This window comes from Globicephala melas, chromosome 3 (genome assembly GCF_963455315.2).
Source record: "Globicephala melas chromosome 3, mGloMel1.2, whole genome shotgun sequence".
NCBI classification, from domain to species: domain Eukaryota; kingdom Metazoa; phylum Chordata; class Mammalia; order Artiodactyla; family Delphinidae; genus Globicephala; species Globicephala melas.
The window spans coordinates 59,254,366-59,275,009 of NC_083316.1; the positions used below are offsets into that span (position 1 = coordinate 59,254,366).

At 40.0% G+C, this 20,644-nt stretch overlaps 1 protein-coding gene across 5 annotated transcripts in view; it reads right to left on the bottom strand.

Annotated features, from left to right (window-relative positions):
- Positions 1 to 15,347, bottom strand: part of POC5 (POC5 centriolar protein) — a 36,966-nt gene extending 21,619 nt beyond the window's left edge. For 2 of the 5 annotated variants that reach the window (XM_060295902.2, XM_030846044.3), the window contains exons 1-6: positions 15,221 to 15,347; positions 11,191 to 11,286; positions 7,336 to 7,477; positions 5,482 to 5,568; positions 2,294 to 2,499; positions 232 to 408 (exon numbers count right to left, since the gene is read on the bottom strand). In XM_060295902.2, coding sequence (XP_060151885.1) covers positions 232 to 408; positions 2,294 to 2,499; positions 5,482 to 5,568; positions 7,336 to 7,477; positions 11,191 to 11,274 — 696 coding nt within the window. In that variant the 5' untranslated portion in view covers positions 11,275 to 11,286; positions 15,221 to 15,347. Of the gene's footprint in view, positions 1 to 231; positions 409 to 2,293; positions 2,500 to 5,481; positions 5,569 to 7,335; positions 7,478 to 11,190; positions 11,287 to 15,220 lie in introns of those variants that run through there. The other 3 variants (XM_030846055.3, XM_060295901.2, XM_060295904.2) reach the window with 3 other exon arrangements.
- Positions 15,348 to 20,644: the final 5,297 nt, after the last annotated feature.

A 20,644-nucleotide genomic window follows, 5' to 3' on the forward strand; every position in this document is an offset into this window, starting at 1 on the left:
TAATATGCACTCTTAGAGCACACAAAACGTGATGGCAAAGATAAAATGACGTGATCCTGGCACATTTAATGTGAAGAATAAATCTTGTTTCTATGCATCTATTTTTCTACCAGTTTCTGAAATGATCTTCCCTTTGTATCTTGTAATGATCTAAACAATCAGTTCCTGGCATTTATTACCCAGCAAGACATTTACTGAATCTCAGTTAAAAAGCAGTATGAAAAAGAAGACCTCATCTTTTCTCCCAATGGAGACTTCATAGGTTTTTTGCAGCTCCTTCAAGCTGTTGATCTGGCTGCACAGTTGTTTTATATCTGCTGCATGCTTTTCTCTCTCTTTTTTCATTTCCATTCGGTGCCAGTCAATAAAATTAAGTCTCCATTTACTTAGTTCAGATATGATGTTTGTCTGAAAAATAAATATACTGACAATTAAGTAGTCTGTTCCTTAATACCACTTCATAAAATGACACTGAAATTAAGAAAAAATTTTTAAAAATCAGAACAATCAACATAAGAGCTATTAAAAAAAAATCCACTAATGAAAACATCTGCAAGTTCAACAGTCACAGCTCTTCTTAGTTCACATTCACCATACTAAGGACATGATTTTTTTCCCTATTTTAAGTTACTTTGTATGAAACCTGAGTGTCATTAAAATATTTTTTAGGTCTCATTCATTAATAAACAGTTCCTTTGTTTACTCAAGGACTTAAATATCCATATTAAGGTGGATCAGACAAAAAGGAAATGCAGGACTATGGCCTAGGCTGAGCCACAGGACTGGGATATTATTTAGATAGAGATGAACAGTGGAAACCATTGGAGTTGATGTTTTCTTCCTCCAAATCATTCATCACAACAGCCACCTTACAACAAATTGCTAAGACTGATCCCTTTTCACCCTACTGACTGGCATAAATAAAAAGACCAAATAATCATGTTATCAAAAAACTGGATAACAGTATTAAAAAACTGGGTAACAGTATGGTTAACTGAACACAGGACCATTTTTAAATGGTTGGTGGTACATTACTCCAATGGACTTAACGCCACGATTAGAAGTATGAAACCTGTTCCCTGGAGAAAAATGATAGAAATTATACTAAAAGATTACTTCTAGAATTTAAGGTTCCAAATAATGGAGAAAATATAGATGCCACAAAACTCTCATGACCATAATTTCTCCACATATGTGAATACTCAGCTTAGTTTTCTCAAACTGTTTCAGAAAAACTGTCATTTTCTCCATTATATTTTAAATAGCAGAAAAACTGCCATTTCTGGATTACTTTGTTTTATTTAGAGGCCATTAACATCACCAAAATAAAAATCAATTTTTATTGATTTATCAGTTACATACTGTGGTTGCTATAAGAGTGGCTATAAAATGAATACATGTTGCTAAAATTGGGTCTTATGCTTCATATAAAAGGAGACATTTCCATTAGTCATAGGTACGATGTGGGAAAGGCTCAATAGGTGTCTCTCTCAGTCACACAGGCTGAGCCTTTCAAAACATCTTGAGAAGTTCAGTAGCACATGGAGAGCTGTTCCAGCAACTATTTAAAACCTTGCTATTCAAAGTATGGCTTCTGAACCATCACCTGGGAGCTTGTTAGAAATGCACCATCTTAGGGACGTCCCTGGTGGCACAGTGGTTAAGAATCTGCCTGCCAGTGCAGGGGACATAGGTTCGAGCCCTGGTCCGGGAAGATCCCACATGCCACGGAGCAACTAGGTCCATGCTCCACAACTACTGAGCCTGTGCTCTAGAGACTGCAAGCCACAACTACTGAGCCCACGTGCCACAACTACTGAAGCCCGGGAGCCTAGAGCTTGTGCTCCACAACAAGAGAAGCCACCACAATGAGAAGCGCGCACACAGCAATGAAGAGTAGCCCCCGCTCACTGCAACTAGAGAAAGCCTATGTGCAGCAACGAAGACCCAATGCAGCCAAAAATAAATAAATAAAACTAAATAAAAAATTTTTTTAAAAAGTGGTACAGGTCTAACTATGTGCATTTCAAAAAAAAAAAAAAGAAAGAAATGCACCATCTTGGACCATGGCCAAGACCGACTGAATAAGAAGCTGCAGTTTAACAGAATCCTCAGATGATTCATATGGATGTTAACAATTGAGAGGCATAGATTTAAGATACTGGACTGATCTAAGGCAACTAAAGTTTTTTTGTTTTAACTTTTAATTCAAAGAAAAGAAGAATAAACGGTGCAATCAAGAGCAAAACTGCTATACTACATATTAAACAATTGTAAGTGAACACTGTAATACCTTAAGACCTGAACTCCAATGATCAAGCACATTTTCCATCTTTTGAAGGTTTTCATCAGAAATAAGAAAATCGGTCCCAACTACTTCATGGGCATCTACAGGACTAGAATTAGACCTTGGTGAGGAAGAGTCAACTAAAAGATTCGAACTGAAGAAGTCCAAAACCAGGTGAGGTGACTTCCTTGGGGACGACACTGGTGATGACCCTAGAAGAAAAGAAAAGTTGGAGTGGTTAGCTAAATTGAAAATAACCCAAATTGGTAAGGAGTTATACTGGAAGCCTACAAGATGTCAGTTATCTATGGAGGCTGAGGAAAATGCAGAGAATGGACTTTCAGTGTACTGAATCTGGCTATTTTAAATTTCAGTATTGTCACTGATTTAGGACTGACCAGCACAAGAAGTCTCCTACACTTCCCTCCCCCACCCACAAATGACCTCTATCCCAAATAAGGATGTTTCATATACCTAGGTATAGCCTGAGCTGAAACTATTATCATTCACATCATCATATCAACATTTACTAAGTGCTTTTCATGTTCCTGTAATAAAAACGTCATAAGGATGAGCTCATAATACACACTACTCTAAGAAAAAGGTATTATTATCTCCATTTTACTGATGAGGAAACTGAGGTTTAGAAAGGGTTAAGTAACTGACCAAGGTCAGAGTGGCTGTATATAAGTCATTATTACTTTATGTAAAACAATGGGGTGGGTTTTAACACGACTAAAATTCAACACTATAAGAGACTAGTTTAGTTTATCAAACACTCAGTTGTAAGGCACCCTGTGAGCCTTCAACATATAGATGAGAAATATATGTAACTATATATATGTATGTACATATGTACATCACTCCCACCTCCTTCCCATGTACATGGGGGGTTGGTGTGAGAGCCAGAGCTAGAAAGAGAATTAGTATCTATCTTTAAAAAGCACAAAATAGAAAAGTTACTATTTTATCACACATGAATATTGGAATTACAGACTATTCATCATAACTTCTCATGTATCTCACACTTTTACTATAAGGGTCCTAATAATCAAGACTGAAGGGCTTTCCTCTTTTCCTTACTGAATGTATCAAAGAAAGAATAATCTACTATAGAACTTGTTACTTAAAAGTAAATCTTTCCAGAATACTTTGCAAAAGGGAAAATCATTCCCTAATACATATATTTTGTGTAAAAAAAATGTATCAAAAAATGGTTCAGGCTAGTCATACAATGAAACACTACCTAGTTGTTCTGAAGATGGTTAAGGAACCCAAAGAAAAAGGCAGAATGACAAAGTACATGAATATTCTCTTTTACTACAATTAGATCTGCACTCAGGGAAAAAGCATGGCTCTGCTTTTTTGTTGTTGTTTTTAAATATATACTCACCTTTTAAAAAATAGCATTAACTTAAGAATGTGGGAGGCTCCAAGTCTTCCATTTATAAGTGAGAAAACTAAAGGATAGAGGCATTTCTTATATGGTGGCTTAAATGGTCCTTACATTAAATAACACTGAATCGGGCTTCCCTGGTGGCGCAGTGGTTGAGAGTCCGCCTGCCGATGCAAGGGACACGGGTTCATGCCCCGGTCCGGGAAGATCCCACATGCGGCGGAGCGGCTGGGCCCGTGAGCCATGGCCACTGAGCCTGCGCGTCCGGAGCCTGTGCTCCGCAACGGGAGAGGCCACAACAGTGAGAGGCCCGCGTACCGAAAAAATAAAATAAAATAAAATAACACTGAATCACATAGTAAGAAAAGTCTATTTTTATTATTTTACGTCAAAGAAGAAGTTTCAGTCTGGTGTTAGTATGCTTTTACAACCTCTTTAACACTTGCTAATCTCACCCTTCAACAAAGAAAAAACAGACTTCAGGCTGAACATATCATCACTACTAGTATTCGGTCAAAATTTAACAACTTTGTTTTAGTTGCATTTATTTTAACCATTGCTTTATAATTGTAACAAGTATATATTATTTTTATGCGATAATCAATAATGACAGATATAAATTTTCCTTTTAAAATGAATTTAAGCTAAAAATGAATATAGCTAAAGAAAAACACTAAATGATAGGACAGGTGGTATAAAGATGGGACAAAAGTCATTAAGTTTGTACATGGATGCCTGAAAGTTGGGAAATGATGTTCTGGTTTATGAAAAAAATTAAATTGGCCAAAATGATATCCCATTAAATCTTTAAAAATATCTGCCCTTTGGGACTTCCCTGGTGGTCCAGTGGGTAAGACTCCACACTCCCAACACAGGGGGCCCGGGTTCGATCCCTGGTTGGGGAACTAGATCCCTCATGCATGCCACAACTAAAAGATCCCACATGCTGCAACGAAGATCCCATGTGCTGCAACTAAGACCCGGCACAGCCAAAATAAGTAAATAAATATTTAAAAAAAAAATCTGCTCTCTAATCTAGCAGCTTTAAGAAAAAATGCCACACATTATAATGCATTAACCTGTCTTAATTGTAGTATCTGGCATCTTACAAAATAATTTAATTTTATTTTTTTTAAAGTTTTTTTGATGTGGACCATTTTTAAAGCCTTTATTGAATTTGTTACAATATTGCTTCTGTTTTGTTTTTTTTGGCTGCGAGGTATGTGGGATCTTAGCTCCCCAACCCGGGATTGGACCTGCACCCCCTGCACTGGAAGGTGAACTCTTAACCACTGGACTGCCAGGGAAGTCCCCAAAATTATTTTATTTTATTTTATTTATTTATTTTTATAAATTTATTTATTTATTTATTTTTGGCTGTGTTGGGTCTTTATTGCTGCACACAGGCTTTCTCTAGTTGCGGCGCGCGGGCTTCTCACTGCAGTGGCTTCTTTGTTGTGGAGCACGGGCTCTAGGCACGTGGGCTTCAGTAGTTGCAGCATGTGGGCTCAGTAGTTGTGGCGCACAGGCTTAGTTTGCTCTGCGGCATGTGGGATCTTCCTGGACCAGGGCTCGAACCCGTGTCCCCTGAATTGGCAGGCAGATTCTCAACCACTGCATCACCAGGGAAGCCCCCAAAATTATTTTAAATAGTATTACTTAATAAATTAGTAATAATAGCATTTAAAAATCCTGCCAATAAGTAATATGCTGCAATTATTCCCCTTACTACATGGATAATATTCACCAAGCACAAAATGTTGTATATTAACAAAAATAAGCTAAGGAAAAGTCCTACCGTCTGTCTTTGAATGACTTGAAATATTTAAATCATATCTTTTTCCAACTTCCATCCTTGTTTCTCTTACTGCAGGGCTATTTCCTGCTGAAAAGAAAGAGATTTTTCTTTTAATTAAACCTAACCAGTCTTATGTAGAATGCCTAATCACACACACCTAATTTAAGAAGGTAGCTGTACACAAGTCAGATTTTAGAACAAGGAAAATACAGTATGCTGGGATACAGGAACATTAAGACAAAGAATAGGAAGAAAAAAAAGTATGACTCGAAAAGTCTTATTGTATCATTAATAAGCTCAATTCACCCAAAAAATATGGATGAAAAAGAATTCAGTCTACTAATGGCATTCAATTCACACTAAAAGAGTAAGTGGATGAATGACATTAGAACTTAGAAAAGCTGTCTTCTCCTACAACACTGGATATTTCCGGGGCCCGCTGCTTTTCACTAGCTGCATTCAAACTAAAGTGACACTGGTTCCCCCCAAATAGGGACTTCTTTACTTGCACCTCAGAAACCTTTAGTTAATACATGGCGAAAAGGAAACTGGGGAAAAAAACCTCACAAGGATGGCTGTGTCAGAGGCTTACAGAGACTTTGCCAACTTCAACACAAGCAACGGCAATACCAAGAGTAAAGAGAATGGGATAAATTTACATAGTCCATTCTAACCAAGTCTGTGTGTGAATTAGGATATCTAAACTCACTGCATGTTGTATGCTTAGATCTCAAGTCCTTTTTGAAAAGGGCAGAGCATAAACAAATGAATACTATCTTACATGCTAGAAAAGACCAGGGTTCTTGGGTCCGAAGTGATTGCTTTAAGACAGTATTCAGCACTTTGGGTTTGCTCAGTAGGAAGTGCATATAATCAAAACATGGTCAAGATCACTGATGGAGAATGAATAAATCCAAGGGTCATATCTCTTGAAGATCAACAGAATTTGGGCAGAAAGTGTTCAGTGTTAGTACGTTTCAGTGTTAGAAGAAATATGTAGAAGAAATATGTATGTTTTGAGGTTCTGGTCCTATTTGTTGATCCAGTGTCGTAGGCTGAGGAGCAATGAAAACTCCATGTCTACAGAGGGAGAGGAACAACAGACACTAGGGCTGTGACTTACCAGGAACCCAAGAGCCTGCTGGCTCTGACTAGGCTGTGTCATGTGCTTCAACAAGGGATCCTTGGAGTTATGCTTATTGTTGATAACTGCCCATTATCAGGGCTGTTTTAGGAGGGCTATCTGTGCCCCTTGAAAGAACACTTGTTTTGAGTGAGCTGTTTGGAATCTTGTATCAAATACGGAACAGATTGGTAAAAGGAGCTTTATCTTCCTTTCTCTACCTTTCACTCACTCATCTATCAACACACATCCTGGTTTGTGTTAGTTCTCAATTCTATCAGTGACACAGTTCAAAAATGGGTTCACCTTTGCGATAACAATCCAAACAGTCCTCCAGGCCCGTATAAATACTGCTGACAAAGTCCTAGCACATGGTTCGTGAACTTAAGAGGTTCTGAGGGCTACCTATAGACCATCTCTAATTTGGGGGCTTGGGCATTTCGTTTCCAGTGTCTCCTGGCATAAAACCATTGTAACAAGTACAGAGATGCAACATACTCCGTTGCTCTAATTTTATGACTTTTCATAAAATAGCTAAATGAAGTTCAAATAAAAATCTAACTGTTATAGAAGAGCCAAGAAAAACGTATTAAAATGTAAAATTTCCCCCAAATTATACACTGTTGATTGAGAAGAATCACTGGAGAAGTATTTTCACAATCAAAAGTCAACAGCATTAAAAAACTCAGTAACATCTTAAATGAAGCGACATCTCGAAAAATGTACATAACCTGGATTTTGAAGAATATCATCAATTATAGTAGGAATTCTAATATCTGGCACCACTTCTCCCTTAGAATGAGACGGCTGTGAAGCACTTGATTCAATATTTGGAGTCACTATAGCATAACGAAGCAGTTCTTCATACTCTTCCTATGAGAAGCCAACAATAAATAATGTATTATATCCCTGTCACAAGGGACACTCAGGCAAAAGAATGGTAAAGGCACAAAGATGTTTTCTACTTCAGTTCCCGAAACAGTATGCCCAAACGATAGTAAGGAATGTGTACTTTTGATTTATGTTTTTCATTCATCATTTACTCACTCTCTTGTAGTAAGTAAAATTTCTTAAAAACAAGCAAAAAATCCAACAAATATACCTACCCAAATTTCTTCTAGTGCTAATGCCTTAGTACCCATATTCCTTCAGCATGTCAATTTAAAATGGTGACACAGATTACCTAGAGCAGTTTCCTGAAGCCGATCAACATCTACAACACAGAAGAGCCCTCTTTCAATTGGCAGCTGCTCGCAGGTGGGAAAAGACACGGCAATTTCTCTGCTTTTCTGAAATTTAGTTCTAAGATGCTGCTCCCAAAGACTCCACAACAGGAAGGTCTAGGGATGAAAAGTGGTTTTGGCTCTGATCAATCCCTGCTCCCACCCAATTCTACAACAACCCTGAGTCTCTTTTCATATGTAAGCATGGAAAGAGTATGAGAGATACTGGGAGAGAAAGAATACTGAAGATAAAAAGAGAACACAATGCCAACCTGCATTCTACCTGCTGGCACACCATGGCACATGCCAAAGGAGGATAAAAAAAAGCACGCCATAAAGTGTAGACCTTACAGGAATATTCCTCAAGTTAAAAAAAAAAGTGGAATTTCCTAATATAGATAGTTAGATATTTGTTTAGCCAAACCAAAAAATTCTATCAGTGAAGTAAAAAATATACTGGAACTTAGTCTCCATTCAAAAGGGGTTGGTCACTGAGGCAACAAATATTCCTATTCAGGAGTAATTTCTAAGGATATTATGCCATGGACCCAGAGAACGTCTTTGCAGTAAAAATGGGGGGAAGGTTTTCAAGAATATGAAATGTCATTATTCTAAAGAATTAATATTAATTTTTCTCCATAAAAAGTTTAGTTCAGATACAGAAAACTCCACTATCATCATTTCATTGGTCATAACTGTCTTATTATTTGATTCACCTTCAGGATGAAGAAAAATGATGCTAAAAATTACCTCCTTGAAGTGTCACAGTAAATATCTGCTGAATTGAGTTAACAGAGATTCTGTCTAAAGCAAAGAAAGAACCTTACCTTAATAAGACCGTTATGATATGCTATAGGTGTTTGAAAATTAGCAACCCTTACTTTTTCCCTGTTTTCTATGAGTAAGAATATTTAACTGTCTAAACACACTCAAGTTTCTGGCCATGAATATGTCATAGTGTCTTGTGTTTCCCGAAAGAATAGATGTAATTGCAGTCAGAGTTCTGAAGTCAGAGCTACCTTGTAGACTATGTAAGTAGTCAATATCAATACGTTTCAAACTAGTTTCTAAGAAGGTACTTCAGGGAATCCACAACATTTTCTTCATATTTCATTTTTAAGCTATTTAACTCTTTAAAAAATTAATAAAAGAGCATACACTATCAAAGGTGACATATATACTAAATTTTAACAGGCCAGAAGCTGTATATTATTAAATTTGTTTGTTAGTTGGAATAAAGCTCCTTCTGCCATTGATGTCAAATTCTTGTGAATGTGTCATAGATTGGAAAGGTTGTAGCTCTGTACAAGTTTATGTTTTGTTGTTATTTTAACTTCACACCTGTACACATCTGCTCAAGTAAGCTGTACCGGTGAGCACACAATTATGACATAGGTGGTCCACACCAACTACCAGCCACTCAAACTCAAGCACATCTGATGGGGCCAGTCCCTCCTTATGACACGAGAGTGATGAGCTGTGTGGTATCCAGTGACTTCACACCTTGTCACATGCTTATCATTAGCACTTATTCTAAGTTTGAGTCTTTGGGTGCTGCTTGTGTGATAAAAAAGTCTGAAGATCTTATAAGGTGTTTACATTTTAGTATTAAAGGTCCTGTGAGTTTCCCCCCCCCCACCACTAAGCAATTCTTAGACACCACTTGGGTGTCCTATAATTCAACTCAATTCTGACACTTTCCACCAGAGATAGCATCAGATTCCAAAGGTGAAGGGATCAGTCCCACAAAACTTCCCTCCCCCACCCCACAACTTCAGATGCCAGTCGCAAGTCCAGGTTATCACCTGTGCTTCTGACCAACCAGCTATGGACTGGAGGTTCCAAAGACCCACTCCTTGGGTTTGAGTAATTTGCTAGAGGGCTCACAGAACTCGGAGAAACATTTTACTTACTAGATTACCAGTAAAAGGATATAACCCAGAAATAGCCAGATGGAAGAAATATACAGGGCAAGGTATGGGGAAGGGGCATGGAGCTTCCGTACCCTCTCCTGGCAGGCCAGTCACCCAGCACTTACACGTGTTCACCAACTGGAAGGTCCCCAAACCCAGTCCTTTTGGGTTTTGATGCAGGCTTCATTAAATAGGCATAACTGAATAAATCAATGACCACTGGCGATTGATTCAACTTCCAAGACCCTCTCCCTGAGGTCGGGGGGTGAGACTGAACGTTTCAACCCTCTGATAACATGGTTGTCTCTCCTGGCAACCAGTCCCCATCCTTAGGCGAGGTCCAAAAGTCACATCATCAACATAACAAAAGATACCATCATTCTCACTAGTTAGGAAATTCCAACAGGTTTAGGAGCTCTGTGGCAGAAATGGGATGAAGACCAACTATTTATTATAACACAATATCACAGGTAGAAATAAGTTAATCAGTTCTCTCCTGAAGGAAGTTTGGATATGGCAGAGATGAAGGGTGCAGGACAACACTGTTGCCTAAAGAGATAGCACTATATGGGAGAGGTAACATCCAAAGGGAAGGCAAGGATGAGACATCTAAGTCACAATTCCAGACCACTTTTACCCTAGTAAATATTCACAGATACTTTTCCAATAGCTTCCCAATTCCTAAACCTGTTATTTCAATTATAGGAACACATCTGTTTCATAAAATATTTCCCTAAAGCTTCTGTCATCTTATGCAGTGCCAGTAACAACTTACTCTACTTAGGCATAAACATCCCATCCAGCTTTTCCCCTCTTAAGTATTATAACCATAAAACCCAAGATATACCGTGTCCGTATTCTCTCATTTAAAATCTACTGTAGAAATCTGCGTCCATATTTTTGATGATAAAACACTTAGAATTAAAAGAAATTGAAAACATTTCATATAAAAGCCACGCCTTCTGTAGTCAATGTACCTGTCACTGTCCAGGTCCTGGGCACCAGCAGGTGCTGAATGGTATGGCAACAGGGGCCAGAACCAACAGTGGAACACTGGGGAATCTAGGGCCCCAGAACTCTGGATGGCTTGATATTGGATTAATTTGCATTAAAGTGAAAGCAGCATTCACATGAGAGAGCTACAAAGAGAAAATTTCAAGAAAAAATGTTTCTTCAGATTTCCAGCTTCTCCTCTCACTGTGTTGTTTGAAGCCTTTGTACAGAGAATGCTGGAAGCGTTCATGATTATTTTCTGAAAGGTTAATTAAAACAATGTAAGGTATTTCCCAAGGTTTGTAAAATAATTCCCAAAGTTTGATATTATTATAATTTGATACACATTATTATTGTAAATGGCATGAATGAATGAAAAATGTATTCCTAGTTTTCCCTCATATTTTCTCTTGTTTGAAATAAATAAGTCATGACAAATTTAGACATGTCTTCCTACCTGAAGATCTGAAGAGACAGAACTGCCTCGGTCGGATTCATTGTGCAAAACTGGAGGGGAGCATTTCTCCTCATCTGATGACATTCTGTACAAATACTATAAAACAGGAGAAGCTAACTTCAGTTTGGTTTTTGCAATATTTAAACTAAAGTAAAGTGTTTTCTATATACATATATGTGTGTGTAATAACATCCTACCCTGTAAACAATAACCATTCGATATGTTAAAATCATTCAACATACTGAACACCCACAGACGAAATCACTGGGCAAGAAAGACAAAGACTCACTTCCCAGTTTATAATGTAGTCAAGGAGATGAGACAAATAAATGAAAGGTTAAAGAAAACATGGAGGCTCCCCAGAAAAAGCCATGGTAGGGGCTGCTGAGAATCAGAACGTGTGATCACTGTTCAACAGTGTGTGAGGACCTAGGTGCTGCATCCTTTCCCACAAGATACTGAACCAAGAGAGAAGGAACAACCTGTGTAAATTCTCTGCTTGGCGAACTGACCTTTTGGGAATACTATTTTAAGAAAAGCAAGCCTATATGGAACAACAGATTCTAATACCATGCAAAGAAAAATTGTTTAAGGTCTTAACCAAAAAAATAAATAATAATAACAGTACTGGTAGTAACAAGTACATAAGTTCCTTAAAAGGCATATTATGACTATTCAAATGATCCGAACACCAGTTATATGTAAGACATTGGTGAGAAAGGTAAGATGAAGAAGTCCTTGTCCTCAAGGACTCTGCAATCTGTAAGGAGGGCCAGACATGTATATATTAGAAATGACTGATGAAAAAAGTGCTGTTAGATCCTAAAACAACAGAGGCACAAAGTAGGGAGGTCAGAGTAGCCTTTTTCACAGGGTAGGATGATGAGGGTGTGAAGGAGTGGGAATAAACGATCTGGGTGTTGAGACCTGAAAGACAGATAAAAGATAAAAGGATATGCAAGGCAACAGCGCAGCATAAGCAAAGTCAATGAGGCATGGCCACACACTCCAAGAACTGCAAGTAGTTTGTGAGGCTAAAGCAAAGGGTACAAAGCAAGGTTTGGCTAAGGATGAAACAGGCAAGGTAAGGAGCAGCCAGATCATGGAAGATCATAATTATGCCATGTTAAAAAGTTTCGTCTTTCTTCTAAGAGAAGTTATTAAAGTCTTAAACAAGTGATAACATGATCAGGCCTGTCTTTTAGAAAGATCACTCTGGCAGCTTTCAGGATGGATTTGACAGGTGGGATACTGAAGAAAGAGCAACGGAGAGCCAACTTCAGTAGTCCAAGAGATAAATGTTCCCTCTGGCAAATGGGGACCTGAATGGAGGAGGCAGCAATGGGAAGTGGACGGAGTTATGCCTGTCAGACAGTTGTGTTATGGCAGTGGAAATTCGAGATCACGATCAACAATTGGTTAAGGGGTTAATGGGAGGAAATGTTGATCTCTTCCAGATTTCTGGCTTGCAACTAGATGGATGGTAGTGCTACTCCCCAAGGCAAGGAATACAGGAAGACAAGCAGGTTGGGAGGAAGGGTAACGGACTCACTATCAGACTTGCTGGGTATGAGGTGCCTCCGAGGCAAGGAAGTGAGGCTGCCGGTATGCAGTATCTGGGCACACCACTTATGCAATGCACAACTCCAAGGACTGCCATTCACAATGGCTACAATGTGAATGGTACTTTCTGGAGTTAAGCAAGGTGGGAGTCCTGCACTGGATGTATAGGTTTCGAGATTCATTTTGAGGAATCGTCAGCATAATGGGAACTGCTGAAAAAAGAGAGAGGATAAGATCACTTATGAAAAGGAGTGTGAGAGAGAGTGCTTATTCTGAGGTCCTTACACCCAAACTGTATGCAATATTTTTAGCACATGTGTATTTTTCTAGGAAGAGGATTCTCAGCTTCCAATATGTGTCCGGAGGGTACTATAACCTTAGTGAAGTTAAGGGCCACTACTGTAGCAAGAGGAGGGTTAAAATCAGAACCGCTAATATTTAAAGGGGAAGTGAAGAAGAGCCAGCAAAGATGGAAAAGGAAGTCAGAAGAGTAGAACAAGGAGAACATCACAAAAGCTTCCAGGAGGGAGTGGTCAGAAACAGATGCCAAAGGAAGATGAGAATCTGACAGAGTCCCTTGAATTTGGCAATCAGGAAGTTGCTGGGGCATTTAGCCTGAACAATTTCAGTGGACAGTGGAACAAGTCTCAATCACAGTGGGCTGAAAATTAAGAGATGAAGAAAATGAAATAGAAAGGGCAGATACAAGGGAGAAGTGCAATATTAGAATGGAAACATAGGTTGGGGTTAGACTGTGGAAAGGAAATTTCAGCTTTATTCAATGAGCATTACTGTGTAGAGACATGATCAGTAAATGAAATCTCAGCATGACTGACTTTAGTTAAGCCAATTAGGGAGGATAAAATAAGCACATACATCTGCAGCAAGGAATGGCTGCTTCACGGACTTCAAATCCACCACTGTGGTAACTTTGTCCCTTCTATTTCAATTCCCTTCTTCCTTTAGGATGTGTTTGCAGACTGGTAATAAGGGGGGCAGGGGTTGGGGGTGCTGATTATTTAAAAAAACAAATAAGCTGAGAAGTATGGTCAGATCTCAAAAAGGATTTCTGAATATACACACTGAAGACACAAAACAACTACTGTACTTTTGGAAAATATGCTATAAATCTTCCATCTGCCCTGTTTTGATGCCAACAAGGCATGACAGTTTATCTAAAATTCTACCAACAGTAGCATTTTCCTTACTGTTTCTAGTTCAGAGACAAAGGAGAAAAATGAAACTTGCTTTGATGGGAAGCAGATGTACATCAGATAACTGAATTTTCAGTATTCTCTAACCCAAGATATCAGAAACCACGAGATAAAAAGTTCCGAGCCCTTGTCTATTGCCAGAGAAATCAAATTACATCTTGGTAATTGCCTGGCTGATAGGGGAAGCGGGGTCCGGGAATTCAAATTAACCTCCAAGAGGCAGAGTGAATTAACGTGCCAGCGGGCAGCAGGGTGACGTCCCTGCGCCCTTGAGCTGTCTTAGCTGCAGGCAGGGAGAGGGGGTGCGCCAGCCCCTCCCCACGTCAGGGACTACAGAGGGAGAAGCAGCTGCGAGCAAGCAAAGGGCTACAAGTTCTCTTCAATCACTTTCTCTTACCCCTGTGTTAATCGAATTCTTACTTTAAAACAGAGTATTAGCCATAAAAAGAAACCAAATTGAGACATTTGTAGTGAGGTGGATGGACCTAGGGTTTGTCATACAGAGTGAAGTAAGTCAGAAAGAGAAAAACAAATACCGTATGCTAACACATATATATATGGAATCTAAGAAGAAAAAAAAAGGTCATGAAGAACCTAGGGGTAAGATGGGAATAAAGACACAGACCTACTAGAGAATGGACTTGAGGATATGGGGAGGGGGAAGGGTAAGCTGTGACAAAGTGAGAGAGTGGCATGGACATATATATACGCTACCAAACGTAAAATAGATAGCTAGGGGGAAGCAGCCGCATAGCACAGGGAGATAAGTCCAGTGCTTTGTGACCACCTAGAGGGATGGGATAGGGAGGGTTGGAGGGAAACACAAGAGGGAAGAGATATGGGAACATATGTATATGTATAACTGATTCACTTTGTTATAAAGCAGAAACTAATACACCATTGTAAAGCAATTATACTCCAATAAAGATGTTTAAAAAACCCCCAAAAAACAAAGGGTTAGCCATGGTCATTTTACCCCCTAACGTTTTAAATGACCCGAACCTATAGCGACAATACCGCTATACTTCAGGCACCCCTCACTCCTGCCCTCTCTTCCGGGACGGCTCGAAGGGAAAAAAACCTCTCGACCCTTGCCGCCCCGCAGAACAGTTGAAGGGCCCGCGTTTCGGGAAGATGCCCCCAGCCCTGTCCTGTCCGATCCCCGGGGGCGCCAACCCAGGCCGAGACACTTTAAACCCCACCCCAGTGCCTCCGCCAGGGGCGCGGGGCTCGCCCGCGGCGCCGCTACCCACCACCTCGGCTCTCCGCAAACACGGACTCCTTCCTCCGCGTCTTGTCTCCGCGTCGCCGCTGAGACAACAACGAGTCCAACGACTTCCTCAGCAGCAACCCGACAGTTTCAAACCGCACGGAGTAAATAAGGACGGCCCCGAGCATTGGCCCCGAGCTTCAGCAACCTGCCGTCTGATTGGTCTGAGATCCGGGGGCGGGGCAGGAGGGAGAAGCCGGAATTAAGTTTCTTAGGGAGAGCCCCGCCCCTTGCATCGGCTTGTTCAGAGGGGGAGGAGTCTTAGGGAGCCCCGTCCAGCGTACAGGAGCCCGTGCTCAGTTCCGTTCTGCGCCTGCGGGAGACCAGGCGGCTCTGAGAGCGGGTTTGGTTAGAGACTGCCGAGCAGGGCTGAAGTCCCCTAGGATGTTATGCAGCTGTCTGTGCGATAATGCCCATAGCCTATGCGTGTGGTCCTCATGCATGTGAATCATCTGCTTCCACAGGTGCCCTGCAGCAGAATCACCTGCTGATTCCTTCAGTCTTAGGCAGGGCCGGGGAATCTGAATTTTTAACAAAGACCAACAGTGATTCTGACGCAGGGGTCTGAGAACCAGGCTTTAAGAAACTGCCGGACTAGGTTTTACTAGTGACTTCAAACGTGTCAGATTGCAAGGCAAGCCCTTCGGGCGAAGTGAGTATTGACCTTAGAATCATCATAAGTATATCCTGGCTGTATCACGTACTCACTGTCACCTTGGATAATGCTATCCACATATAGGCTTGTAGGGGGATTAAATGACTTACTATATCTAAAATACCTATCGCATAAACATCAAAAAACTAGTCTTTCAGCTTATATTGGCATAACAGCTAGAGGTACGTTAGGATCCAGGTGGCAAAGGGAGTGCCCCAATCTGGAGAGCAAGTAATGAGATCCCGGTGAGTTTTCAGGCTCCCTGTGTTACCTGGAGGATGAGGTATCCGTTTCTTTTTCTGTAGATAGAAATGGCATAACCTGGGTCTCACCTACTTACCTGTTCACGGAGCCAGACTTCTATTTATACAAGCAATGAAATAAGAAGAGCACCAGCAGTTTCTTCAGCATAAGCTATGTTTGTTCTCTGCCCCCCACCTTTCCCATGCTTATAATAAAGGACAAATTCCTATTGATAGATACAAATTCATACCTGGTCCCAAAATCTGTTTTTCAATTGAATTACCATGTGGTGACCCCTTACACTGTAATTGTTTCTGATTCGCTATCCCTGTGCCCTCCTGTACTTGGCTCCATGTTTCTCTTCTCTGTCCCTTTGGGGGGCAAATTTTCATAGAAAACTGTTGGCTAAGGCATCACCATTCTTCTGTGAAGCTACATCGAGAAAGAGAACAAACCTGTCTCCATGTTATGAATTTAGAACAGATTATTTTTCGAAGGTTCCTAGAGGTGGAGCCAAAGAGAGAGAGGGAGACTAAAACCCTCCACAAACCCACGAAAATTAAATTGCCAGCTTGAACCCTGCGTAATTATTCTTTCAACAAATATTTATCTAACAGTCATCAGATGCAAAGCATTTTATTGGTGCTAGGAATAGAGTGGTGAATAAAATAGACACACTCTGCTCTCATGGAATTTAGTCTAACTGGAAAACAGACATCAAATTAACAATACAAATGAATAAATAGTTATGAATTATGTTTGAAGTGAGGAGAAATCAGGACATGTCTGTGTCATAAAGTACATTTAAGCTGAGACCTGAAGGATGAGTATATAAAGAACTTTAATAAACACACATATAATGTTTTCTGTGTTCAGGGCACTGTACAAATTAACTCATTTAATTCTAAGATTCTCCCTGTGACTTGGACTCTGTTTCCATCTTCATTTTAAAGATGTGAAAATTGAAACCCAGAGAGGTTATGTGGCTTGTCTAGGCACACACAGCTAATAAGAGCAAAACTGGCATTCAAATTGAGGCAGTCTGGGCTCCAAAGTCCATGTCCTTATCACTCAAAATGTTCTGTTGGGAATAGCATCACTGTTATGGATTAGATGGTATCCTCCAAAAAAGATATGTTTAAGTCCTAAACCCTAGTACCTGGGAATGTGACCTTATTTGGATATGGGGTCTTTGCAGATATAATCAAGTTAAAATGAAGTCATACTGGATTAAGGTGAGCCTTAATCCAATGACTTGTATCCTTATAGGAGAGGGAAATTTAGACACAGAAGAGATACAGGGGAGAAAGGGAGGCAGAGATTGGAGTGATGCATCTATAAACCATGGGATGCCAAGTATTGCCAGCAACCACCAGAAGCTAGAAAGGCAAGGAAAGATCTTCCCCTAGAGTGTTCAGAGAGAGCATAGCCCTGGTGACACTGTGGATTTCTGACCTCCAGAACTGTAAATGAATAAATTTCTCTTGTCTCTTATATACACTACCAAATGTAAAACAGATAGCTAGTGGGAAGCAGCAACATAGCACAGGGAGATCAGCTCAGTGCTTTGTGACCACATAGAGGGGTGGGATAGGGAGGGTGGGAGGGAGACACAAGAGGGAGGAGATATGGGGATATATGTATACATATAGCTGATTCATTTTGTTATACAGCAGAAGCTAATACAACATTGTAAAGCAATTATACTCCAGTAAAGATGTTGAAAAATTTTCTGTTGTCTCAACCACCCATTTTGTGGTAATATGTTATGGCATCCTTAGGAAATCAATACAGTGGGCAAGGCCTTGAGGTAAGAAAACACTTATTATATCTGGATGATGAATAAAAGCAAGTAATCTTAGTGAAGTAGGGACAGGTACAGAATAAGGCTGCAGATGGAAGTGAGGGTTCTATGTTAAGGGTTTGAGATTTTGCTTAAAGTCCATTGGGATATTTTTAGATGTTCAGGAGAGAGATGAAAACAATTTAGAATAGAGGGGTTGCAAGGGAGATGGAGAGAAGATGACAGATATGAGATATATTTTGGAAGTAGAATTGATGGGACTTGATGAATTGTATTTGAGATGAAGGAGAGAAGTGCTAAGAAGGATACTACGGTTTCAAGTTTGTGACTTGAGCGACTGGGTGGATGACATTTACTGAGAAAGAGAACACTGGATGAGGATCAGGTTTTAAAAGGAAAAGATCAAAAGTTCATTTTTAAATATGCTGTTTGTAATACCTGGACATAGCCAAGTGACTGTCCATTAGGCCATTAGACATATATGTCTAGAGCTCAGAAAAGAGGTCGGGACACAGATACGTAAATCAAGGAGGCTTTGCATGTAGAAATTGTGGAGGATTTCAAAAATGGCTCCAATTATTCATCTCTTACTATAACAGTGTCCTTTGCCATGCCTTCTCATTAACGGCAGATGGGATGTTAAGAAACATGATGGAGGCAGAGGATTTTAAGATGCTTGTTGATTGGCTTGGCTTGCTTTTGCCCTCTGTTATCATCATGAGAACGTGTCTCAACTAGCCTAGTGGAAGTTGACAGTGTAGTAGACCTGAGTTGCCTGATCATCCCTGCTGAGGCCATCCTAGATCAGTCTATAGCCACCTGACACCCAGACAGGTGGGTAAGTCCAATCAAGGATGGCAGGACCACCCAGCCAACCTGCATAGTCAGGAGCTAAATGAACATTGATTGCTTAAAGCCATTGTGCTTTGGGGTGGCTTGTTATGTAGATTTATTGTGGTAATAAATAACTGATAAGGTGCAATTTAAAGTTAAGGAACTAGATGAGACAACCTGGGGGGAGAGAGTAAAGTGAGTAGAGAAGAGGGTTTAGAAATGAACCCTGGATTCCTCTAATGTTCAGAGGTTGGGTAGCAATGGAGGAGCCAGCAAATGAGACAGAAGGAGGGGCTGGAGAAGTGGGAGGAAAACCAGGAGAGGCTTCAGAAAAATGCTACTGAAGTGACTACTGAGTTTGTCCATATAGATGCCTTTCCATGGGCCCTAAGTTCTGAACCTCTGCTCTGATATGTTTCCTTTTAATTCCCACTGTTTTAGGTTAAGCTGTTGCTAAATTTGGACTGTTTCTCTAGTTGCAGGTCTTTATTTCTTCTTTCTATAATTCACTCTTCACACTGCTTATAAATTATCTTCTTAAATTTGGATTACATCACTTCTTCCTCAAAAACCTTCCTTGGTATTACATGACATTCAAAGCTCCCCTAAATTCAGAAGATCTATCTCAGAGTTTTCAAATTTACCATGTACTAGGTGTACAACTTTGCGGAAGCTTTGTGTCCTTTATGAGCCTAAGCTCATCTCTTTAAAGTTGAGAAAATAATAGAATCTACCAAGTCTAAATCTAAAGCTAAACCTGAACCTGAACCTATATCTGTCTATCTATCTATCTATCTATCTATCTATCTATCTATCTATCTATCAAAAATCTATTCCCTTCTTCCATAGTAAAATCATCAACTCTGAGCACATGGCTGCCTAGGTAGACTACATTTCCCAGTCTACCTGGCAGTAAAGTGAGGTGATGGAATATGAGTGGAAGTGAAATGGGATTTAAAACCTTAGTTTTGCTTGCTCTAAGCCTTCTCCTTCCCCACTCTGTTGGGCTGAATGATCAGGTGGAATAGAACTCTGCCAGTTCTATAATATAGGAAAACAAAGAAATTGTTTCTTTTTTTCCTTTAAGTCCCTGTATTTTTGGGACAATCTCTTATAGCCATCCCTCCAACTAATATCACAACTAGATCTATACAGATGGACATACGAATCTGTTGGGAAGCAATGTATGTGAAAGTACTTTGCAGTTTTTAAAAGTACAAAGGGTTCGGGTTTGTTAGATCTGGTGTTTTAACATTCTTCAAGATGAAGGCATGAACCTAAGATGGCTCTTAGCATTTCTGAGTTATTATTGTTGGAAAGAGCTGAAACCCATGGTATTTTTGCTAAGCCTGGGTTAGGGGACTGATTTGAAACCTCTTTATCTTCCAGGTCATCCCTGACTCATCTAAAAAGCCTGTCTCCTCACCCTATTATTTATTTAGCTAGGACGGTAAGGGAACATTCCTTGACCTGGAAGTCTTTAACATTGATGACTCCTGTTCTAGGATAGCAACCATAATCTAGTCTATCACTTTCATTTTGTGGAGGAATAAATTAGATCTAGAGAAAACTATATTTGCTTTCTTGGAATTGCCAACCTGGAAAGAGAGAGAAAGTGTCAAATAAAGAGAAGTCCAGGGAAAAGGAAAAGGGGTGGAGATGGGGAGAGATTTCAGGGTCAGAACCCTTGCTAGGACCATATTTGGGTGAGACTGCCATGGTGTGCCCTAAGGTCTTGATACATTATAACTAACCCCATGGATGTTTTTCCATAAGACTGCTGGACTCACAGATTTTCCTTCCCTTCTTTTTCATCCTCTACTCCTCAATTCAGAGGTACCTGCCTTTGTCACAGCCTCTCAGGCTGGACC